At 47.7% G+C, this 26026-nt stretch overlaps 1 protein-coding gene across 1 annotated transcript in view; it reads right to left on the bottom strand.

Moving 5' to 3' along the window:
* Positions 1 to 26026, bottom strand: part of myo3a (myosin IIIA) — a 214712-nt gene that overhangs the window by 52736 nt on the left and 135950 nt on the right. Inside the window, exons 20-24 of the mRNA XM_084326257.1 lie at positions 16110 to 16257; positions 9588 to 9741; positions 9145 to 9233; positions 7856 to 7985; positions 6306 to 6388 (exon numbers count right to left, since the gene is read on the bottom strand). Coding sequence (XP_084182383.1) covers positions 6306 to 6388; positions 7856 to 7985; positions 9145 to 9233; positions 9588 to 9741; positions 16110 to 16257 — 604 coding nt within the window. The remainder of the gene's footprint in view (positions 1 to 6305; positions 6389 to 7855; positions 7986 to 9144; positions 9234 to 9587; positions 9742 to 16109; positions 16258 to 26026) is intronic.

Here is a 26026-nt window from a genome sequence, read left to right as displayed (position 1 = left end):
AAAGGTTCACACATCGTATCCCCATCATATGTAAGTGAATAAACACACAGTTTGTAACAAAAAATACAGTCCCTCCCAGGAGGGACTTTTTATTTCTTATAATCAAAATCATATGTTTTGGGCCGGGAAGCCTGTATCAGTTCCGCAACCGTTCCTATTTCCGGGGTAGGCCTGATTGGCCCCGACAGGCACGTGACCCGCCGCGGCCACGCCCCGCGGCAGCCCCAGGACGCGGCAACGAGGCTGCTGTGGTTCACCGCCGCTTTCCGCCTTCACCGCCGCCCGCAGCAGCAAATTTGCGCGAGCGCAGGATTATTTCAGTGTGTATCATGCAATCATTTATCATTTAACATTTGAAAGGCATACATTGTTGTATGAAATAAAATAGTATAGAGACATATGTACAGCGTTCGATGCAGAATAGAAGTAACTGAGTTACCATACAATATACAATACGCTATAGTGCAAAGCAGAAATGGGATGAGGTACAATTTACAGTAAGGTGTATGCGTTGCAGTGCAAATGCTTCTTACTGTTGCGCTCCAGAGACCGTTACTGTACCATACAATATACAATATACAATACGCTATAGTGCAAAGCAGAAATGGGATGAGGTACAATTTACAGTAAGGTGTATGCGTTGCAGTGCAAATGCTTCTTACTGTTGCGCTCCAGAGACCGTTACTGTGCCATACAATATACAATATACAATACGCTATAGTGCAAAGCAGAAATGGGATGAGGTACAATTTACAGTAAGGTGTATGCGTTGCAGTGCAAATGCTTCTTACTGTTGCGCTCCAGAGACCGTTACTGTACCATACAATATACAATATACAATACGCTATAGTGCAAAGCAGAAATGGGATGAGGTACAATTTACAGTAAGGTGTATGCGTTGCAGTGCAAATGCTTCTTATTGTTGCGCTCCAGAGACCGTTACTGTACCATACAATATACAATATACAATACGCTATAGTGCAATGCACGTTAAAAAACAAAAAAAAATTTTTTTTAAGGGAATCGAACTTGTCACAAACGGACCATAGGATCCACAGCCAAGCAGCGTTACCAATTGAGCTAGTTGTCGATGGTAAAAAAGGGGGGATTACTGCTACATAATGCTGCCGCGACGGAGCTCCGCCGCGACAATATTATTAAACAGCGGCTCTGTCATTGAAGTGGGAAAAGTGAGCCGTATTGTATATTAGTACATTGCATAGTATATTTAGGGTGACCAGGTCAAAATGGTTCAGTCGCAGGACAGCAGCACTGCTTTTGCGGGACAATGCGGGACACGTTTGGGGGGGGGGGGGGGGGGGGGACAACTGCTGAACAACTATATGTGACGTGACGTCCCCCTCTCCTCCATGTGTGATGGTGAAGCTCCTGTCAGTGGCAGATCCTGCATTCTACCTTTTGGGGATCATCTGAAACGGTGTTCTGCGAAATTCTACTACCTGCTGGCACGCATGGCGCACGCATGCGCATGACCCACAATCGTTCACACAACAATATCCTGCCACCTTGCTGACAAACGTCTTGTTGAGTCTTGTTGTTGATATATCTTAAACAATATCTTAAACATGTTTTTCATTGCACCTTTTGAACTGTATTTGCATGTAATTGGCTTTGCAGCCGAATGTATTTGTAGATGATAAAATGTCGGTACACCTGTTGGAATTCGGAGTGAACTATAGGGTGACGTCACCCAGCTGTCCAAACATATAGGCGATTCGCGCTACGGCAGCAGTTCTCAGCAGAGTAGTAGAATTTCACAGAACACCGGCTCGGACAGGTGACAGGCAGCGCGACTCGAGTGAGCTGCTCAGCAGCCTCGGCTGGAGATGCATCCTGCTGCAGGACCACAGCACCGACACTCTCAGGACCGTGACACTTTGCGGACCCACACTCTCCAGACCCTCACTCCCATTGGCTGATTTGGGTCACGTGACCGTCCCACTCCTATTCAGCCATTGGGTGGGACGGTCACGTGACCCAAATCAGCCAATGGGAGCGAGGGTCTGGAGAGTGTGGGTCCGCAAAGTGTCGCGGTCCTGAATGTGTCGGTGCTGTGGTCCTGCAGATGGATACTATTGCTCGGCTGCGCAATGCATTGGTTTGTGACGTCGCCCGATTTTTTTTTTAAATATAAGAGGGTATTGGAACGAGGCATTCAATTAACAACATTTAAAAAAAAATGTACAGTAAATAATAATCTTTGAAAGATACATTTTTTTTTTTTTTTTTTTTTATTATCTTTGAATTGCAGGACATTGTTTTGTTGTTGCGGGATGCGGGACAAACGGCCCAATATCAGGACTGTCCCGCGAGTCGCGGGACAGGTGGTCACCCTAAGTATATTGTATAGCGTATGGTAACTCTGCGGCGTTGAAGGCGGAAAGCGGCGGTGAACCACAGCAGCCTTGTTGCCGCGTCCTGGGGCTGCCGCGGGGCGTGGCCGCGGCGGGTCACGTGCCTGTCGGGGCCAATCAGGCCTACCCCGGAAATAGGAACGGTTGCGGAACTGATACAGGCGGCCGGGAAGGGAACAGGGTGGACCACAGAGGGAAAAAGTCATTTTCAGCGACGCCTGCCACGAGCCGCTCGGTACTTGCCACCCCGGGGAGCCCCGGAGGGACGGTAAAGGATAGGAGGCTGGTCACGACGATCCCTACCGTCACCTCCGGGCGTAGATGGGCCGGCTGCAGTGGCGGAGGCGCCCTCTTTCCTCCTGGCCTTTTTTGCCGAAGGTCCAGCAGTGGCGGTGGTAGCAGCGGCGGCTACGGCGGCGGAACCCCGACGACGAGCCTGCCGTCTGACTCCACCGGCGACATCAGGCGGGGGAAAATGAGGCTGGAGCACGGAACGCTCCTCCTGCATCTCCCTGCAGGTCGAGGTCATCAACTGCAGTGCCGACCCGAAAAGTCCAGCATCGGAGAGGGGTGCCGTCAGAAGTGGAGTCCTCTTCCTTTCCGGCACACGCGCCTGCTCCAGCCAAAGGTGGCGCTGGACTAGAGTGGCCAGGGCACGTACTTTCCCAGCGGCGATGGCCTGCGGCTGGATCAGATGCAGGATGGCTCCTGCCGACTGGGCGAGCTGATCATGTTGCAAATCGGTCAGCTCCGTACCGCCCGTCAGTATCCCGGACATGAATCTCGCCAGCTGCGCGATGTTAGAAGTGGCAGCCAGAGATTGAGTCGCGGAGATAAATGACTGGTCACTCCAGTAAGCCAACCGCCTCGCCGATTTCCCTTGGGAAACCGGCTTCCGTAACGGCTCCCACACCACCTCAGGACAAAGGAGAGCTGCCATCGGCCTATCAAGCCGAGGCACCCCCTCCTTCATGCAGTCTACCAAACCCACCACCCTCGTGACTCGCACGTAGGCGGGGGTGAGGCCCATGATGTGGGAGACCACCTGTCCCTGACGGACGTAGGCCTCCATTGAGGGGAAAAATGGACAGACAACGCCCATCTCTCTCACAGGACGGCGTTGCCATAGATGACCTATGAGATCATCAGGAACAGGAACAGGCAGTGGCTGCGGAAGCGGCACGCCGGTTGCGACTGCCGCCGCCGCCATGAGCTCGGGGAACAAAGCACGCAGTTCCCCCTGCATACTTTGTCCCACCGAGCTCGCGTCCCTCACATGCAGCAGACTACTGGTTACAGAGCCACATTATGATGTGGCTGATAGCAAGGCATCCCGCCGCCGAGTCGGAGGTTCTAACCCAACATCCGCGTACGAGGAACCCCAAGGAGACCTATCACCCCCATCCAGTGTTACCTGGACGGGCGGCGGACATGTCTCCACCGGGGCGTCGAACAAGAACCCGTCCGCTTCTACCATGTAGTCCTCTGTTTCCATTGGCCATGGAGAATCAGACGCATCTTCATCCGGCTCCAACAACTCACCAAAACCAGGCCGTTCGCGTCTACAAGCCACCATCTTGCGACGGGAGCGAGCCGACGCAAAAAGTTTGCGTCTCAAATCCTCCGCCACCAGAGGAGCCGGCCGCCCAACAGCGGAGGACTCTCCGGAGGCAAAGGAACCAGAGCCGGAACCAGGCCATCGCACAGGAGACGGCGCTGGTGCACCAGCTCCTTGGAGAGGCAAACTATCTATCGGACGCCTACCGGGCGCGGCTGCCGAACACGAAAGAGGCCTCAACCCCGCTCCAAGACGCACAACAGAGGAGGCAATGGAGAACCGCTGGTGAAGGGTAACGTTGCTAGCGCGACCCTCCGAGGTAAACATTATGACTTAGCTTTTTTCTTTTTAAAATGTATGAGAGAAAGAAAAAAGCAAGAAAAAATGTAAACACGTAACTCAACTTTCTTCAGCTAAAACAACCTCGTCAAGTGATGTATACAACAGGCACTTCCTTGTGGTGAAAGTGAAGGAGGCGAGTAGGTGACCACACACCTGCTTATGAAGGTAGCGGATAGGGGTGTGGCCAGACGGATGTTGGTATGTAAAGGTACATTGTGGATTTTTATTCAGTGCATGTGCACGAAGTGAGGTTAGTGCAGATGACGCTGAGCGGCAGCCAGTATGATATAGAACCTTCTGTAGTGTGGTAGTGAAAGGTTAACCCTTTGTAGTGTGGTAGTGAAAGGTTAACCTTCTGCAGTGTGGTAGTGAAAGGTTAACCTTTTGTAGTATTGTAGACAGTGAAAGGTTAACCTTCTGTAGTGTGGTAGTGAAAGGGTTAAGACATAACAACCCATTGTGTCGCATGTCTGCCATTTTGCTCAACTACTGTCGTCTTCATTTGAACGTGAATTGGGTTGAGAGGAACGGTTTGATTTAGCTGATGGCAACTGTTGTATGTATTGTTTTTACTTTTGTTTAACTGTGTTAATAAATAAATACAAAATAAATACAAATACAAATACAACTACTAGACACGTCATTAGGGCTGACGTCTTACACTTTGCAGAAATGTACTCGCGTTTAAAGACATCAACCTCTGATTCACTCATGAAAGATATTTCAATAGAGTCACCAGTGTGAGGAAGGCAACGTAGGGTGTAAACATTGTATCTTCAATTGTAGTGATTTTCAAGTTTTTTTTATGGGATTAAGAGCTGGTCCTCAGTGTTATGAATACATTTCATGATCTGAAGGACCTCGAAACCCGTTCAAAACCCCAATGTGGAATTTCATAAATACACAGGCGTTAATCTGAAAATGAGGCTATTTATTTGTATAATTCCTGAAAAGTGGACCCTGATGGAGATGCAAAGAACTGACGACTGATTCATTCTGAGGACTTAACATAGAGGTGATTCTTCAGTCCCTACAGTGAGGGTACAACATATTAGCAACATCCTGTTCTCTCCATGAGAGAAGACCGAGCAGATGATAAAAGGTGTGATCCCTCATTGATTTCACCTATTTAATCAACTCCAGCCTTACGATTGGTAATACAGTATGTGCATTGTTTAAAAAGAGGGTGCAACTCACTAGAATTTGCTATGGTCTGAGACAGTCCAAACAATGTTGATGGACAACTTCCCCCAAAGCCAGCGGCTATAGAGACCAATGATGATGATGTCATCAAGATGTCAAATCCAGATCTGCATAGTTGTCTAGAGACTTCATTACCTACAGAACCTCACTCTCCTTAATTTACATCTCCTCTTCACGAATAAAGTAGTTGATGAAATTAATAAAGGATCACAGCTTTCACTGTGACTCTTCTGGTCAGTCTATACTGTTGATATAATATAAATAATATTCATAATAATAATAACACACACACACACACACACACACACACACACGTATGCTCTTACGGACACAAAGGACAAGTCTACACGGCCATCTACACATCGACACTTGAACAGAGGGTTGCTCTATGAGAAACACGCCGCAAAGCAACCGTCACAGTACTATGTGGTTAAGGGTGGCTCTGTTACTCACACACATCACAGACATGGACGTGTCCATTACCTCACAGACTGATAAAGAACTGTATAATGTAAGCATTCCCATCTTTATAGGAGAAAGGCAGAGAGAAAGAGGGAGAGAAGAGGAGAAAAAAGGGAGACGTTAAGGAAGGCAGGGAGAACATTAAGTATTATGAGTTGAAAGGGGACTTAGAATGTCTGTTCTAATCAGACACAGTAAAGTAGATTTGTACAGATTCAGTCAAGAGGTAAAGACAAATTGGAATATATTTCTTGTCTGTGATAATGAGATCAAGAAACAAAAGGAGAGAGAAAACACAAGTACTTTGCGCGGGAAACTACATAAAAGACGTATGACGATGCAGACGGCCCTGGACGTTACAGTACCTTGGCGAAGTTGATTGTGCGCGCGGGCGTCCGAGGGGTCTGCAATGTGTTTACACTTTTACCCTTTGTGTGGGCCAGGTTTCCTGTGACATAAATCAAAGAGTCACCACTGGACAGAAGCAGTCATGCAACAGGAAAATCACGTCAATTTGTACACAGACACAAAACAAGTAAGCAAGTTTGTATTAGTCAGCGAAAGCGATAACAATATAACTCGTTAGTGCAAATCAACATCTAGCAGTTTATAAATGGCTTCAATCTGGAAAACCAAACATATTATTATTTCACATTATTTCAGGCTGCAGTTCCAGCCCCACCCTCACACCCACCTTCAGGATTAAGAACTGATTAAGAAGAACTGATTTATTACAGCTTTTGTATTAGTGAACTTCATGGAGAAGTTGTTCTTCTCTCTCGTCTCATTTTAGCCATTAACTTTGACGAGGTCGGCGAGAGATGACGCGGGTGAGTTTTTTTACGGCTACATTAAAGGATGATTGCGGTGATTACGGGCTCGGTGATTTCATTCCGACGGTGTTAGTAGCGTCTTTCGGCCAAACAAAGGGGTATAGCTACTACTCACGCTGCCAGGGCCAGCGTTTTGCAACGTTAGTCTGGCATCCGATAAGAGGGGGACGCCTGGCTGAAAAGAGGACAGAGTTCCAGTGACCGGGTTCATGAGAAGTGAATGAAACTCGGGACGTTTCAGAGAATCATTATAAATAATATTGTTATTCGTGACAGATATGGACACCAATAATAATCTCTGTCAGGAATCCCTCATGTTATAGATTTGATAATTTATTACATGTAAAAGGTAGCCCAGTTTACTCTGTTGCACGAGCAAAGCATGCAACAATACAGAAGAAGGATAAAAGCTTTTACCAAAAATAATATTTATAACAGCACTGGAACAATCCCCCATAGCTTGCATTTAGATAACTCAAGCAGGTGGAGGCTGGGATGGCGCTACCCTAACAGCAGCTGCAGCAAACCAGCACATCAGCACAGCTTGTATGGCTTGAGAGTGTGATGTAATGTCTTTTAAATAGACTGTCTTATCAGTATATGTGACATGATTGCATCGTGTCCCCCACCCTCTGGCAGCCGCAGATTTCACTCTGGGAGGCTGAAATTGAGGCTGGAGGTCATGTGTTTGTGTTTGTGTGAGGGTGTGTGTGTGTGTGTGTGTGTGTGTGTGTGTGTGTGTGTGTGTGTGTGTGTGTGTGCGTGCGTGCGTGCGTGCGTGCGTGCGTGCGTGCGTGCGTGCGTGCGTGTGTGTGTGTGAATGCATACACGTGTGGATGCACGTGCGTGTGCGGCCTCAGCTATTGCGGATTTGCGCTTGTTATTGGATGAGAAGCACCTCTATGACTCACAATGTCACTCACTCATTCGCTCACTCACCGATAGCAGCTCTGCCACTAGTGGCGGCTCACGGGCATTGATTGTACACTTTGTGTACAACATGTTAGCTTTGCCGTATGACACTGTGTGTCCCTGTTTATGCCTAAACGATAGAGAGCAGATGAGGTGCCGCCTATACGTACCTGTTTTGGTGAGAGGATTGGTGACGAGTTTACGGATGAGTTCATTCTCTGATGACCTCAGCAGTAGAACGATGTCTGCTGGTAACATGTCTCTGTTCTTAGCCAAAAAGCCTCCGGCGTTGTAAATGACCTGAGAATTAAATCAAGTTAAAGGGGCCAATACATACAGTACTTATTAGCCAATGCATAGAGTACTTATTAGCCAATACATACAGTACTTATTAGCCAATGCATAGAGTACTTATTAGCCAATACATACAGTACTTATTAGCCAATACATACAGTACTTATTAGCCAATACATAGAGTACTTATTAGCCAATACATACAGTACTCATTAGCAAATACATACAGTACTCATTAGCCAATACCTACAGTACTCATTAGCCAATACATACAGTACTCATTAGCAAATACCTACAGTACTCATTAGCCAATGCATAGAGTACTTATTAGCCAATGCATAGAGTACTTATTAGCCAATACATATAGTACTTATTAGCCAATACATACAGTACTCATTAGCCAATACATACAGTACTCATTAGCAAATACCTACAGTACTCATTAGCCTCAATGTTAGGGTTGACCTGAATACTTTGAACCATTGAAGCTTCAATACGTAATTGATGGCAGAATCAAGATTAAAACTTTCTACCACTCCAAAAATAACATACATCAGCATAAGAAATTGCTCATATTATATAATACATTATAGTTATAATGTTGTGATCCAATATTACTTCTGAAAATCTATTGTTCCCAGACAAGGACAGTTGAGAACTTTCAGAAAAGATCTAACCTACCTATCTCCAGAATCCCTTATATGGTATCTAGTGATTACCTTCCCAGCGTAGTGGTGGATACAGGTCTACTCTCTCAGTGATTACCTTCCCAGCGTAGTGGTGGATACAGGTCTACTCTCTCAGTGATTACCTTCCCAGCGTAGTGGTGGATACAGGTCTACTCTCTTAGTGATTACCTTCCCAGCGTAGTGGTGGATACAGGTCTACTCTCTTAGTGATTACCTTCCCAGCGTAGTGGTGGATACCAAAGCCCAGGTCTACTCTCTTAGTGATTACCTTCCCAGCGTAGTGGTGGATACCAAAGCCCAGGTCTACTCTCTTAGTGATTACCTTCCCAGCGTAGTGGTGGATACCAAAGCCCAGGTCTACTCTCTTAGTGATTACCTTCCCAGCGTAGTGGTGGATACCAAAGCCCAGGTCTACTCTCTTAGTGATTACCTTCCCAGCGTAGTGGTGGATACAGGTCTACTCTCTCAGTGATTACCTTCCCAGCGTAGTGGTGGATACCAAAGCCCAGGTCTACTCTCTTAGGCCGCCAGAAGCTTTTGGTCTTGAGATTGTCTTCAAACTTCTCTGCAATAAACCAACACACCAGTGGATTACTTTGATGGCAACGATGATTGATTATTTGATTTCTCAAACATATATATATATTATTGTTGTTGTAGTTGTTGTTAGCACTGATCATTTTCAGATCTGTACTAAAATATGTCTTCTAGTTCGAGTATCTTACTGTATGTATTTTTTTTATTGATTATAAAATACATTAAATCATTCAATAAACGAATCAACGAATCAACCAACCAAACAACCAACCAATCAATCAATCAATCAATCAATCAATCAATCAATCAATCAATCAATCAATCAATCAATCAATCAATCAATCAATCAATCAAAACCAGCCTTGAAACAGGATGTACTTGCCTACGAGGGTCTGGTCGGTGGCCTGGGGGAAGCGGCTCTCCTCGTCCAGCAGAGAGAGCATCCCCATGGGCTTCTGCAGGAACAGGTCCAGGAGGGGCCGGTTGTCCTCGTACTCGATCATCCGAGCGTCCACCTCCTCGTTCAGGTACTCATCCTGTGGGGTCAGAGGAGAGGTCCAGGGCAATGGATGAGGAATGAGTCAACGTGCTTCTGAACGGCGTTGTACTTTCTGGAAGCAGCTTGAATGAGTCAACGTGCTTCTGAACGGAGTTGTACTTTCTGGAAGCAGCTTGAATGAGTCAACGTGTTTCTGAACAGAGTTGTACTTTCTGGAAGCAGCTTGAATGAGTCAACGTGTTTCTGAACAGAGTTGTACTTTCTGGAAGAAGCTTGAATGAGTCAACGTGCTTCTGAACGGAGTTGTACTTTCTGGAAGCAGCTTGAATGAGTCAACTTGCTTCTGAACGGAGTTGTACTTTCTGGAAGCAGCTTGAATGAGTCAACGTGCTTCTGAACGGAGTTGTACTTTCTGGAAGCAGCTTGAATGAGTCAACGTGTTTCTGAACGGAGTTGTACTTTCTGGAAGCAGCTTGAATGAGTCAACGTGTTTCTGAACAGAGTTGTACTTTCTGGAAGCAGCTTGAATGAGTCAACGTGCTTCTGAACGGAGTTGTACTTTCTGGAAGCAGCTTGAATGAGTCAACGTGCTTCTGAACGGAGTTGTACTTTCTGGAAGCAGCTTGAATGGATTGGAAGGCTGCCTGTATGTATCTCAACTATGTGTGTATGTACAGGGGGGGGGGTGTACAGGGGGCGTCTATATTAATCCCAGCCGAAGAGTGCAAGAGCGCTTCCGCATTTTGCCCTGATTGGCCCCGGTAACGCCCTCCAAATGCGCATTTTCTTTTCCCCCGCTCAGACGCCGAAATGGAATACATGTATATTATCGCGACGCGGACCAGATTCACTCGCAACGCCATAACGTTATTTCCCTGTACATTGCAACGTTAACACAACGCAGCTGTCAACTGTACTTTACATATTATCCAAACGAGGACCACATAACGCCATAACACGCCATAACATTATTTCCCTGTACATTGTAACATTAACACAACGCAGCTGTCAACTGTACTTTACATATTATCCAAACGAGGACCACATAACGCCATAACGTTATTTCGCTGTACATTGTAACGTTACATATTATCCAAACGAGGACCACATAACCACATCGCTGCTTCAGCATAATTGTTTGTGTTATTTCCCCGGGTGAGGAGACCGCGAGCGCCCCGGTAACTGAGTGCCCAGCACTCTCTGCGACTGTAGAGGCGCTCAATGTACCGCAGGTACTTTTCATACCTGCAATTGATCAAATAAGGAAACAAACACAGAAGATGCACATACATGGATGTAATGACAGCAAGAAGAGGTAGCAAACACAAGCCTCCTGACTTTCTTGCACCGAATTTGCAAGACTGCTGTGCTGTGTGATTGTGGGAATGTCTGTGTACAGCTAAACATAAGCAAACTTGTCTAAGCACTAACCTGACTACAGTATTAGCGCTTTAATATGGCTTCTGTGATTAATGTGATTGACCAGCGTTGCTAATATGAACCAAAGGCTTTAATATGGCACGTTCTGGCATCTGTGATTAACCGTGTTGAATGGGGGTCTGAACCAAGCGAGGACCTCATGCGCATGCGCGGCGAGCACCTGGGCGAAGGAAAAGGAAATGCTCATTGCTTACCGGCGAATGGGGAAGAATGCGGAAGCGCTCTTGCACTCTTCGGCTGGGATTAATATAGACGCGTACAGGGGGGGGGGGTGTACATACACGCATAGTTGACGCATTATTGATAGAGTATACACATAAGTCTCGGGGAGGCTGGGTAGCGTAGAGGTCTAAGCACTCGCCTACCACCACAGAGACTCAGGGATCGAATCCAGCTGTCAGCGGTACCTCCAGCTTGGTCAGTCGTCCCTACTAACACAATTGGCAGTGTTCGCGGGTGGGAAGCCGGTGGGGATATGAGTCCTGGTCGTTGCTAACAGCGACTCCTACTGGTCGGTCAGGGTTTCTGTTCAGCAGAGAGGGGATCTAGGGGAAATAGCGTGAATCTCAGCACGTGTTACGTTCCCCCAGTGAAACTCCTCGCTGTCAGGTGAAAAGAAGCGGCTGGCGACTCCACATGTATCGGAGGAGGCATGTGGTAGTTCTACACCCTCCCCAGACCAACAGTGGGACAATGCACGCAACGACCAGGAAGATAATTGGCATAATGAATTGGGGATGGGAGAAAAATGATAGGGAAAAAATTATTATAATAATAATAAAAAATCTAAATAAGAAAAATAGTATACATTATGTCTCACCTGTTCACTCACCCAGAGATCAAGTGCAGATCAGATCTTTATTTATATTTATATGTTTTATTATCCTGGTTTGGATGCTTATTCCTACCTGTACCTCTCCTTCTCTTCTCTTCCCTGCCACTGCTGCTGTGACACCTGGGTTTGCCCCACGGGGGAGGGATAACGTTTATCTGATCTTAAGCTGTTATTCTTTCACAGTGGGATATATTCTGAAATATATTCTGAAAGCCAAACTCCACACGAGGTTATTGAGTCACCAACCAGAAGGGAAAAAGTCAGAGCAAGAAATTGTTTGCGTGACCAACTGCCCGCTAGCCCTGTGCCGGAGGGCAGAGTGGGCAGAGTGGGCTTAGTGCTGCTCTTAATGTGGAGCTAACCTGAGCGCATCAAGCTGGCTAGCTATGAAATATACCAAACATAAGACATCAGCGGGGGCACATTTCTTCACATACATGTATAGATGCAGACTAAACATTATGGACTGTACAGTGTGTGGAAAATGGATATACAGACATACGACATGTAACAGTATTTTGGTGTTATGATAAACGATTTGTGTGTATGGCAAGGAAATCAAATAATAAATCAATTAATCAATAAAAATGTAGCCAAGACACACACACAGTGACACACACACACACACACACACACACACACACACACACACACACACACACACACACACACACACAGTGACACACACACACACACACACACACACACACACACACACACACACACACTCTCTCTGAGTCTCTGAAACTAAATATTTAGCTTAAGCTAACGCTATTTCAAATCGTATTCATTTTAGACGTTGCGATAATGCTGATGGAATAACATACTAACAGGCATAACAACAGTTAAGTAAAAAAAATTAAAAAAAATCCAAAGGAATACAAGCATCAGCTTTTCTGGGAGCATGATACTGTAAATACGATCACCCTATTTCACACTCTAATCCGTGTCCAATATCATAGAATCAAATCTTTTCAGTGAGATATGAATATGAATCTGGTCCAGTGGGGTGACCTCAGGTTATTTGATGGTTATCAAACACTTAGTACCTCACAGGCCCCCCTTAGGGCACTACATATACATTACAGCACATCACAGGACCACTATATGTCTGGGCATACTGCCAGACGGGACCCTGGTGTGAGCTCAGTCCCTCCTGAGTCCCACGCTAACCATCTCAAACTCCTAATTGACCCTCATTGGGGATGATTTATAGTGCGTCTCCACGGGGGAGACATCATTTCATGTTAGCTAACCGCTTTCTGCCCCCAGGGCAAAACGCACCCACGAGACCATAGCGGGGAATCGCGAACCTCATTCCAATAAAAGCGCCAGCATATTTTACCCTTGCCGGCTCTCAGGTCCCCTCCCCTCCTCTCTACAGTTAACTCCTCCTGGAGGCATGGCTTTGACTATAGGCTAGGTTGTTATTATGTGCAGAAGCAGAGCGCCCTTTTCACATTCTTCCACTGGAGGGAGGGGGAGGGGACTTCCCTGTACTTCCTCAAAATCGGAGCCGCCTGTGTGACGCAACTAATCATGCCAACCTACAGTATCATGGTCTCTGTTGCCCAGCTGGCCACACTGTCATCCAGGAAATGCTAAATGCTAACTGCTAACATAAAATGCTAATGTAAAACACGTATTATAAGTTGATTTATGTAGTGATCTATGCATGAACACCATTATTATTTTCAGCAAATCTCTTAATTATAAGTCTGTGTAAAGCTAAGAAATGTTGTGTTTTTGGTGAATTTTTTTTTTGCTGACCTGTAACCGGCTTGGGGGAAGACGTGAGGGTGTTCATAGATCTCGAGGGAAAAGGTGTAGGGATACTGCTGAGCCATTTTCAGTAGCATATTGAACATGTTTGGTGGAAAAAAACTAAAACCAAATAACAAATTGTTATTCAATATACAACATTTTAAAAAGTGTTAAAAACACGCATGGGGGGTGGATCTTTAAACCGCGAGGTGACAAATGATGACACGCTATCATGGAAATAAGTTGAAGATGGAAAGTGCATTCAGAATGCTTCTCGGGAGGTATGAATGCATTTAGATAGCAATATGATTATTTCAGCCATATGCGTAACATCCCACCTGTCCCTGCTCCTTTCCCCCCACTCTTTCCTCCTCATCCTCCTCCATTCTTTCCTCCTTATCCTCCTCCACTCACTCATGGACAGTTCCCTGCTTCGCCACTTGGACAATTTCCCTCACCACCTCTGGGACTCCGATTATCTACGTTCCTATGTGTCCTTCCCATCTTGTTAAGTCTCCCTGCCTGCCTGTTGCCTTTTGTGTTCCCTTGTCTGGTTTAGTTGTCTAGTTAGTGTTTAGGTTTAGTCTGTTTTGTATTAGTTGTCACTTTAGTCTGTCTGTCTGTATCCCCTCCTAGGTGTGCCTCATTGTTAACACATTGGACGCCAGACCCGACATAAGTCGAGTTAACTCGCCAAACATTGGGTGCCAAACCCAAGAAAAGTCGGGTTTTATTCGATATTTCCCTTCATAATTCATCCATCCAGCCTGATGTTATCATTGGGAATGGGTCTGAAATCGCAAACGTCCAATACCGCCGACTAACGCCTTGCGTCCGCTATTGCACTCAATTTGAAATTATGTGGCTTGGTGTCTGGGCCGAGCTGCGGCGTGCGTGCGGGGTCTAAATACTCGGGCAGGGCAATCGGTTATAACGGATGCATCGACGAGGGTCACCCCCCCCCCCCCGTTCATGTTCAATGCTGGATTACGTTGGAAACACGATCGCGATCAGTACTTGGAATGGCGATCAGATAATTGGATTATTCTTTTTGCAGTACATCATAGACAAAGTAAGGGCTATATGTTATCAATCTTGCGTTGATCCGATAATTATTTCCCCGCGATCGGAGTGTGTGTCTGTAATGTACTATGTAACGTATTCCGTTGGTGACGATCGAAGCATAGAAACCCCCCCCCCCCCCCACCCTTTCATGCATGCATGATGAAACATAATACCGATAATCTAGCGTTGATTTCAGAGTGATTATTGATCCAGGCGAGGAATGGCACGATTTATATTGAAATGCAGTAAAACGCTGTTTGACTGAGTTTCCTGGGATTACACAGAATTACTCTAAAAAATCTATACTCATATTCACCACGGTATAAAACGGAAATGTATGGATGAAAAAATTATCTGTTTCTTGCATCTTGACCGGAAGAAATTCAATGACAATCGACTATATTATTAGATCCATAGCTATAATATTTAATATAGTTTTAGCACTGCAAACACCGGCATATTATCCCCATTGAACAAAGCGCTGGCACACACGGCCATACGCCCACAGCGACCTCTGGCACTGAACCTGTTAATCAGGCCTCATGTGTCAATCAACCTGTGTATATATGTCTAATCTGCCCTGTCTCAGGCGCGCGCGTTCATTGTACATGTTTCCTGTCGTTGTTCCAGTCCTGTTTCCCGTCGTTGCTCTAGTCTAGTCGCTGTCTTTAGTCTGTCTTGCCTTGTTCGATTCACTCGCCTGCTATGCTTTGTTTCACTACCCCGTCTGCCTTGCCTGTCATGTAAGTTTTAGTTTAGTGTTTTGTGCGTACCACCTTTTGTTTATGTTTTCCCTCTTCCAGCATTGGCTGAGAGGTTTTGTTTTGTAGTGTTAGTTTAAGTTTATGTCTAAGTAAATCTCCTTTGAATCACTACCCGCCCTGTCTTGTCTGCTACCTCCTCTCCTGTCTGCATTTGGGTCCCACCAACAACACCACCATGGCCTAATCGTAACAATATGTTTATTTCTGATTATTTCAGCCCCACCCCTTCCCCCCTGAGAGAGTTGGCTCCCAGGCTGTGTGATGTACAGATACCTGTTCCCAGGCTGTGTGATGTACAGATACCTGTTCCCAGGCTGTGTGATGTACAGATACCTGTTCCCAGGCTGTGTGATGTACAGATACCTGTTCCCAGGCTGTGTGATGTACAGATACCTGTTCCCAGGCTGTGTGATGTACAGATACCTGTTCCCAGGCTGTGTGATGTACAGATACATGTTCCCAGGCTGTGTGATGTACATACCTGTTCCCAGGCTGTGTGATGTACATACCTGTTCCCAGGCTGTGTGATGTACATACCTGTTCCCAGGCGAATATGTGTTGATTGAAGTAAAACTGGATCTGCTCGTTGGCTATATTGATGCAGAGCTGCTCAAAAGAGTTCTTCTTGAAGTTTTCGAAGCCAAAGATGTCCAGCAGGCCGATATTGAGACCTTTATCATCTTCTCTAGAGGAGGGAGAAGAGAGGGGTGAGAGGTCAGACAAGTACTACAATAACAAACATGTTGTTATAATAAGTACTTGTGTAAAGACTGAGATGACGTCAAACAATTCCATGCACAGGGTTGGGGGTAATTAATTAAATATAATGGGTTTATAAAGTAGATCAGATTAAGCAATATGGAGACTGTATTCTGTTACATTTACTCTAAAGACATTGTAACTGAGGGGTACAATTCCCTGACTGTATTGATAAGTATGGTATCATTAAACCACTACCGCTTTATGTACTTTAATTACTGGCCATACAGTACATGATATCTAAATATGATGAACACTTCCCACAATGAATCGGTTCCACACAAAGTGATAATTAAGTATTTATTGCAGCAAAAGGTACATAATACTTCTCTGGTCACTTTGGATGCGCTTATAAGGCAAATGAATGTGCGTAGGCAAATCAATACTGAATGTCCATTCTCTGGTTACGCAGGAGGTAATTATACAACCTGAATCTTAGGGAATTATATCTATGGTACACTAGTAATATATAGCGGGAGATACTGGAAGGGTCCCCCCGGTTGTAAGCCAGCAGGGGTAGAGGATCTGTCGGTAGTAGAGAGTCTGGTCAACGATGACTAAGGAGACTCCAAATACAGGAGACGGTGCAGTAGCCTCTTGATCCACAGACGAATACAGCTGTTCTCCGTAGACTGTAGCTCCACAGTGAAGAAAGCTAGCCGGCCTCAGGCTCTCTGAGGCGCAGGCTCGACGTGGCTCCCCACAGGGTAAATCCCACACGTGTAGGCGTCGGGTAGATTCTCCGCTCCATAAATCACAGGACCAAAGCAAATATAATCCAGCCGCAAAGGGCTATGCAGTCGTCGGGTAGATTAATCCAGTGTACATGTCCACACGGTTCTCGTCTAGGTCTCCTCGGGTGAAAGCGCCATGAAAGCAGCCCAGCCTGGATAAGCACTCTAGCTGATACGAGGAAGTGTTGGTGATGCTGGTCACTGTAGAACTTTAGCCGCACGATACACTATACACAAATAGACTATTACTGACTTAATAGAAATATGTCGCACTCGACGGTATAGCGCCAAACTCTGACAATTCAGTTATTAATTCGCACGCGGTCTCAATGCTCTATTTGGGGCCAAACAGGCCATACTTCACCGCACGTTGTATCGTGGGTGAGGCTTCAACTTATTGGGTAACTCTTGACTTCTGACTAAGTAAGACTAAGTGCTTCTGACTAAGTGCTTCTGTATTCACCTGCGCTATATTTATATGCACGGCGAACAAACTAGTGCCAACCTCATTTCTGTCTCCGTATTCCTGGGCAAGGCCGGGCATGTACAGACATGTCTTGACGGTGACTTTGAACCTGACTCTGGGGGCATGGCCCCTGGCGCCTGTGGACCGCTGTCCAATAGGAGAATGAAATATTATGGTCTGGACTAGGCTAAAGGGACATTCCGTGTATATGTACAAGGAATATACAAGGGATATCAAACGATATACAAATACTATGCAATATATATATATCAATAAATATATATATTCGGTTTAATCTGATCCTTTGTAACAGCCGCCCCCTAATTAGTCCCACCTAATTAGCTAAGCAGAGACAGATTAACCGCACTGTCCACTACTCAATGTCTGTTGTGAGGGGTCGGGCAGTTCACCAAGTCATGGGGTCATGGTCGTCATCGATAGTATCGGGGAGCCTTGGCAGTTCTATTAGCCTCGCCACGGGTCGGGTGTAGATCCGTCCTTGGACGAGCACTTCGGCTGCTCGGACCTTTCCGTCGGCACCGGTGATCACTTTGCTTACGCGGCCAGCCGGCCACATAGCTCGGGGTAGTGACTGGTCGATAATCATGACGACTGTTCCTTCTGTCAAATTGTCTCTCTCTTTCACCCATTTCTGGCGGGTCTGTAGAGACGGTAGATAGTGGAGTAGGAAGCTGTTCCAAAACTTGTCAGCAAATACTTGACTGTACCTCCACATTCTTCGGCCGTTCGCTTCTTCAGGCCTGTACATTGTCTGGGGTAGCGCGGGGTCCAGCCGCCCCATCAAGAGTGTGTTGGGGGTGACTGGGTCGACATCTGCTACATCACTTGAGACGTAACCGAGGGGCTTTGAGTTCAATACTCCCTCGATCTCCGTGAGGACTGTCATTAAGACTTCTTCCGCCACGGTCTGGGCCCCAAGCACGGCGTACAGGGCTGTCTTTATTGAACATACTTCTCGTTCCCAAGTTCCACCGAAGTGAGGTGCGTTCGGGGGATTAAACTGGAAGTCAATCTGGGATGGAGCGAGGTGGGTCTTAAGTTCTGGGCCCATAGCTTGGAAGCTCTCTCTCAGCTCTCTTTCTCCGCCTTTGAAGTTTGTCCCGTGATCAGACAATAATATAGACGGTTTGCCTTTCCGCGATGTGAATCTTCGGAAGGCCATAAGGAATGAGTCTGTGCTCATGGTTGGAAGGAGTTCTATATGCATCGCTCGGGTGGTCATGCATTTGAATACAATACCCCACCGCTTCTCGGTTCCTCTTCCTTTCTTTATATACAGCGGGCCGAAACAGTCCATACCGGTGGAGTGAAAAGGCTTGTCGCCGAGTCGGAGGCGACAGGGAGGTAGGTCAGCCATCCGGGGTATACTGGGCTGCGCTCGCCACTTACGACAGTCTAGACAGGTTCGCTGGAAGCGCCGCACTGCTTCTCTCCCTTGCAGTATCCAATAACGACGTCTGATCTCCGCGAAGACTCTCTCTGCCCCGGCGTGATGCACATCCTCGTCGTATTTCTTTATGATCAGCTCTGTGACCTTGTGTCGGCTGTTTAAGACTATCGGGTACTTGACATCATCCGGTAAGTCTGGAGCTCTCCGCAGACGACCACCCACTCTGATGAGACCATGGGCGTCGCTCTCGGGGGCTAGGTGGAGCAGTCTGCTGTCTGATGGGACGGGCTTTGCTCCCTGTAGACAGTCTAGCTCATCGGGGAACGAGTCTCTCTGGGCTCGTTGTAGTAGAAGAAGTTCGTAGTCAGCTGCTGTAATGTCAGTAGTGAGCTGAACCTCTGGGTGGTGCCACAGGAATGTCTTTAGCTGCGCACTCTCTAGGGTGAGGCAATCGTCTATGTCGGGGTCTGTGGAGACGAGTGTGTTCAATCCACAGAACATAGATTTCTTGTTTTCGGCCTCCTCTTTACTCGCTTCCCGTGGGGTGGGTGTAGGCCACTCTTCTTCCGGGAGCTTGAGGAACTCTGGCCCGTCACTGTATAGGTTGTGACGGGTGAGGTCATCCAGGGACATTCCCCGGGTGATGACGTCAGCTGGGTTGTGTTTTGTGTCCACATACCTCCAGCTTGCTACTTCTGTTAAATCTTGAATCTCTGTGACTCTGACTCCCACGAAGACCTTGTATCTGCACGAATCAGACCGGATCCATGTGAGTACTGTCGTGGAGTCTGACCACAAGATTGTTCTTTGCACCGGAATGGTGAGTTCACGTTGGATTAACGTGGCGAGTTGCGCTCCTGCTAGGGCTGCGCAGAGCTCTAGACGCGGGATAGATTGTTGCTTTCGTGGGGCTATTCTTGAGCGAGCCAGGATGAAAGCAGTATGTATTTCTCCTCCCTCCTCTCGGGCACGCAAGTAGGCCACCGAACCGTAGGCTACTTCGGAGGCGTCGCTGAAGACGTGCAGGTCCATCTGGCACGTCTCCGGCCTCACTGTGGGTGGGAAGTAGCTGCGGCGTATGTTGACACCTGGGAGTGAGCTGAGTTCCGTCTCCCACTCTCTCCATGTGGATGCAAGGTGTTCGGGTATGGGGTCGTCCCAGCCCTGGTCCTTGTCCCATAACGCTCTTACAATCATCTTTGCCCTGGTGGTGTAAGGTAGAATACATCCCAACGGGTCATATTGTCTGGCGAGTGTTCTGTATACACTCCGTCTGGTGGTCGGTAGTGCAGTCGACCTTCCCTGCTCCTTGGTCAGGGGTGTGTGTTTATAATGGAGCGAGTCTGTTTTGAAGCGCCAGACTAGTCCTAATGTCATTTCTTGGGCTTCTCCTGGGATGGTCGCCATCCAGGTCTCGCTGCTTGCTGCCTTGTCCTCGGGGGAGAGGCTGCGCAATACTTGCGGGTCGCTGCTGGCCCACTGCCTGAGGTCAAAGCCGCCTTTGATCAGGGAGGCGCGGAGCTTGAGTAGAAGGGCCTCGGCTTCTTCTGGCGTCGAGACGCTTTGCAGACAGTTGTCCACGTAGAAACTATTTCCTACACTTTGTCGGACCTCTTCATCAGCTGCTGGGTCCTCTGCGACGTGTTTTTGCAGTGCAAACGTAGCACAGCATGGGCTGCATGTGGTTCCGAAAGGGAGGACTTCCCATTGATAGATGGCTGGTTGCTCATCCCCGATCCTCTCTCTCCATAGGAACCGCAGCAGGGGCTTGTCCTCCTCCACTAGTCTCACCTGCAGGAACATCCCTTTGATGTCGCCGCTGATGGCCACCTTGTCCTGGCGGAAACGTAGTAACACGCCTAGTAGAGAGGGGCCGAGTGTTGGGCCGGGCAAGAGCTCTTTATTCAGATTTTGTGATCCGATCTGGTAGCTGCAGTTGAACACAATACGATCCTTGCCGTTGTGGTGGACTTTGTGGTGCGGCACGTACCATGATTCGGTCGTCTGATCGGCCTCTTTAATGTCAATTTTCTTTATGTGTCCCGCTGTGATTAGCTTGTTAATCTCAGCGCGGTACACAGTCTCTTGAGCGGGGTCTCTGGCTAGGCGCCGCTCTGTGTTCAATAGATACCGCTCCGTCGCTTCTTTTGGGGCGTGGAAGGTAGGCATACCCTCTCGCCTCAGGAGTGGAGTTGCGTATCTCATCACTCCGTTGACTTTGACTCTCTTTGTCCCCTGCTCGAGGAGGGCTATAGTGTAAATGTCTTCCTTGGAACGAATGTCTTTCTTTTCGTTCTTAAAGGGCATTGTCTCTAGTGTCCATAGCCTCTCGACATGCTGTAGGAGGGTGGTGTCTTCTTCTGTCACTCTGGAGTGCAGGCAGTTAGTGGCTGCTGTTCGGTTAAGAGACTTAGCGAGGGGGCCTTGTAATGTCCATCCTAGGCGGGTCTCGACTGCTGCAGGACAGCCTCTGGGCCCTGTGTGGACCCGGTCAATCGGGACGATGAGGTCTGCATGGTCGGAGCCTATCAGCAGGGTCGGGGTGGCACCGTCTATGAGCGGTATAGGTAGTTGACGCAGGTGCACATATTTATCCATCAGCTTGGCGATGGGGTAGGTGTACTGCGACAGGCCTATTTCTTGGCTGGTGAAAGCGTTAGTAATCCTATACCGTCTCTCTGGCTGCCCGCTTGCTGCGATAGTGAAGGAGACATTCTCGCCCTTTATCGTCTTTAGATCTCTTCTTATTGTCCGAATCGTCATCTGGTTTTCGCTCCCCCGCAGCCCCAGCTGGGCCGCAGCGGACGCGAGGAGAAGGGTCTTCTCTGACCCGTCGTCAAGGACGGCGTAAGTGTCCATGACCTTATCTTGGTAACTCAGTGTTACGCGGACCACCTTTAAGAGCACCCGGGCGCCCCCGCTGCTGGCGGGGTCAATGTACATAACACTTGCCTTTGTGCTGCTTGAGGGTGCAGGCTTTCTTCTGTTACTGTCGTGTAGGACATCTAGGTGGGCTCCGTCACACCGACTACACCTCTTCTTTAAGCGGCAATCGGCTGCCATGTGACTGCGCGCACATCGGTAACAGCGTCGGTTGGACTTTATCCATTGACTCACCTCGTCGGCGGTCATCTTCTTGAACGTGTCACATTGTGACAACCAGTGTTCCTTTTCGCAGTACGGGCACACCATCTTCCACTTCTCTTTCATCGAGGGGGTACTGTGGTTCTTGCTGCTCGGTACTGATTCTGATTGGTGCATGACGGTCACCAATCTGCGGCCATCGTTTTCTCTCCTAGGTCCCTCTCTGGAGCTTGGGGTGCTCCGCATGAACGTATCCAACCGTAGGCTGTTGACTTCTCTCGCTAGGAAGTCGGCTAGGTCTAGGAGGGATGGCTCGGGACCGTTAGGATCACGGTGGTCTCTTTGCCGCCTGAAGCGCTCTTGTCGGGCGGGCGGAAGCTTCTCTAAAATCCTCTCGACATTAGAGTTTGCGTACAGTTCGTGCATACCCTTTTCTCTTTGCGCCCCCAGCATCCCTACCAGGGATTGTACCTTGATAGACAGGTCATCTAGTGAGCGATTGTCTGTGGCTGGGGGTAGGCGGTCAATATGCCTTATCTCTTGTATTACGTAGTCCCATATGCGTCCATATCTTTGGTCGAGTGCTGCTAGAGCCGCTGTGTATGGGGTAGTAGAGGTGGCATAGGCCAGCGCTATATTGTGCGCTCGGGGCACCTTGAGGTGCTTCAGTAGGATAGCATACTTGTACGGTTCATCAGCTTGGTCGGACATCATTGTCTCTAAGCACATTCGTAGCTCCGTGTACTGTGCTCTGTTCTCGTGGGTGAAGTCCGGAAACGTCGGTGTGCCAATGTATGATGCCATGGATGGCTGGCACATCGGTGAGCGTTGGAAGAGAGGCCTCCTAGGCGAGTCTCCTCTTACGCCTCTTGGTGGGCTGGTACCTGCTGGGTACCATGGCCCGCGTATCCAGGTGCTGTTCCTCGGGGCTGGTCGTGCGTCAAGCTCACCCGTGAATTGAGTCGGGGGTCTGTAGCGCAGAGCCGCGGGGGTAGAGCCTGGGCTGTACTGGACCTCCTGGTCCTGTGGAGTACTGTGCTGCTGTCGGGCTTGATTCTCCTCCTCTCCCTCTTCTTCTTCCTCTGGCAGGTCCTCTAGATCCTGTAGTCGTCTATTTAGCCTCTCCGCGGTGTAGACCGTTTCTTCCTTGTAGCTGGGTCTCACTTGGACCGGTCGGGGAAGGAGTTCGGAGGGGGGTATAGGCTCTCTCTGGTGGTCGGGCTCAGGGTCGCTTGATCGGGTAGGGGAGGGTGCCCTTGACCCTTGTCTTGACGAGGCCCTGGAACCCCGTGCGGAGGGAGGGGGTGTTGCCCTGGTGATCAGCTGCTCCATTATCTGCGCTTGTAATCGGTCGCGCTCGGCTTCGCGCTTGGTGAGAGCGAGGTCGCGCTCTGCTTCTCTTTGGGCACCGGCAGCGGCGCGCTGGGCTTCGGCGGCGGCGCGCTGGGCTTCGGCCCGGTCCCTTACCATATTCTCTTCCGTCTGAAGGCGTCTAATCTCTAGACGTATACGATCTTCGTCGCTCCGTTGCTGCGCCTGAAGGCGTTCTCTTTCCATGGAAGAATGTTCGCGCTCACTAAGCGTCTGTGCTTGGAGTCGATCGCGCTCTGTTGAGGCTGCTAGGCTGGCGAGGAATGCCTGTGCCAGCATCTTGTCCGCCTCGCTGGGGGAAGACGCTGGTTGAGGTGATCCGCTCCTGGCAGTACTCGTTGGAGATCTGTTCTCCTGTGGCGAGTCCTGGAGATCCATCTCCGGGGTGCTCTCCTCTTCTTGTAGCGGGTAGAGTTCCATCCCTGGAGGGCTGTCTTTATCCTGGAGCTCTCCAGGGACTACTTCTTCGGTCTTGGCGGGGGGTAAAGTCGTGTCGGGTCCCTCCTGGTCCCTACCGTGAGCTTGGTCAGTTACGTTAGAACCCACTAGGGCCTCTATTGGCGGGGTAGCCTAGTCGATAGGGTCGGACATAATTTTACTATCTACTTTTTCCGCGTTTACCGTCTGTAGAAAGCTAGGTAGTATATTGGCAACGTAATCCTCTAAGTACTGAGGTGTCTGCCGTCTACGCTGCGGGCGATCTACTTTAGGAGAACCGTTTTGTGGAGTGTTCATCATAGGCCATGTCAATATTAATACCACTATATTAATATTACACTAGTTACCCTCCGGCTCGAAGGACCAATTGTAACTGAGGGGTACAATTCCCTGACTGTATTGATAAGTATGGTATCATTAAACCACTACCGCTTTATGTACTTTAATTACTGGCCATACAGTACATGATATCTAAATATGATGAACACTTCCCACAATGAATCGGTTCCACACAAAGTGATAATTAAGTATTTATTGCAGCAAAAGGTACATAATACTTCTCTGGTCACTTTGGATGCGCTTATAAGGCAAATTAATGTGCGTAGGCAAATCAATACTGAATGTCCATTCTCTGGTTACGCAGGAGGTAATTATACAACCTGAATCTTAGGGAATTATATCTATGGTACACTAGTAATATATAGCGGGAGATACTGGAAGGGTCCCCCCGGTTGTAAGCCAGCAGGGGTAGAGGATCTGTCGGTAGTAGAGAGTCTGGTCAACGATGACTAAGGAGACTCCAAATACAGGAGACGGTGCAGTAGCCTCTTGATCCACAGACGAATACAGCTGTTCTCCGTAGACTGTAGCTCCACAGTGAAGAAAGCTAGCCGGCCTCAGGCTCTCTGAGGCGCAGGCTCGACGTGGCTCCCCACAGGGTAAATCCCACACGTGTAGGCGTCGGGTAGATTCTCCGCTCCATAAATCACAGGACCAAAGCAAATATAATCCAGCCGCAAAGGGCTATGCAGTCGTCGGGTAGATTAATCCAGTGTACATGTCCACACGGTTCTCGTCTAGGTCTCCTCGGGTGAAAGCGCCATGAAAGCAGCCCAGCCTGGATAAGCACTCTAGCTGATACGAGGAAGCGTTGGTGATGCTGGTCACTGTAGAACTTTAGCCGCACGATACACTATACACAAATAGACTATTACTGACTTAATAGAAATATGTCGCACTCGACGGTATAGCGCCAAACTCTGACAATTCAGTTATTAATTCGCACGCGGTCTCAATGCTCTATTTGGGGCCAAACAGGCCATACTTCACCGCACGTTGTATCGTGGGTGAGGCTTCAACTTATTGGGTAACTCTTGACTTCTGACTAAGTAAGACTAAGTGCTTCTGACTAAGTGCTTCTGTATTCACCTGCGCTATATTTATATGCACGGCGAACAAACTAGTGCCAACCTCATTTCTGTCTCCGTATTCCTGGGCAAGGCCGGGCATGTACAGACATGTCTTGACGGTGACTTTGAACCTGACTCTGGGGGCATGGCCCCTGGCGCCTGTGGACCGCTGTCCAATAGGAGAATGAAATATTATGGTCTGGACTAGGCTAAAGGGACATTCCGTGTATATGTACAAGGAATATACAAGGGATATCAAACGATATACAAATACTATGCAATATATATCAATCAATAAATATATATATTCGGTTTAATCTGATCCTTTGTAACAGACATGATGATCTGACATGATAATCAGGAAACATAGGTTATTAATTGTTTGGATTCTCATCCAAAAGTAGTAGATAGATAACAGGTCATACATGTAGGTATGCATTTGGTTATGTGGGTGGGTAGGTTTATAGGCAGGTGGGTGGGTTGTTATATATTATTATGTACACAGTATATCCATGTATGTACTGTGTGTATGTATGTTTGTATTAACACAAATCTTTTAATGTATTCTGGTATTTTATAATATGCATATTTTTGTATTTTTGTATGTTTGATTTTATAAAACGGGGGACGTTCTTGATAAGCCTCTAGGCTTCTAACTTCTCCTTCACAATCGTTATAACTTATTATGTATTGTTTTTACTTCTGTTTAACTGTGTTAATAAACAAACAAACAAACAAACAAACAGAAGCCTGTTTAAAGTACATTCAGATTGTGAGATTAT

This window comes from Notolepis coatsorum (genome assembly GCF_963971535.1).
Source record: "Notolepis coatsorum genome assembly, chromosome: 12".
Classification (NCBI taxonomy): domain Eukaryota; kingdom Metazoa; phylum Chordata; class Actinopteri; order Aulopiformes; family Paralepididae; genus Notolepis; species Notolepis coatsorum.
This window is presented reverse-complemented; position numbering and strand designations above follow the sequence as displayed.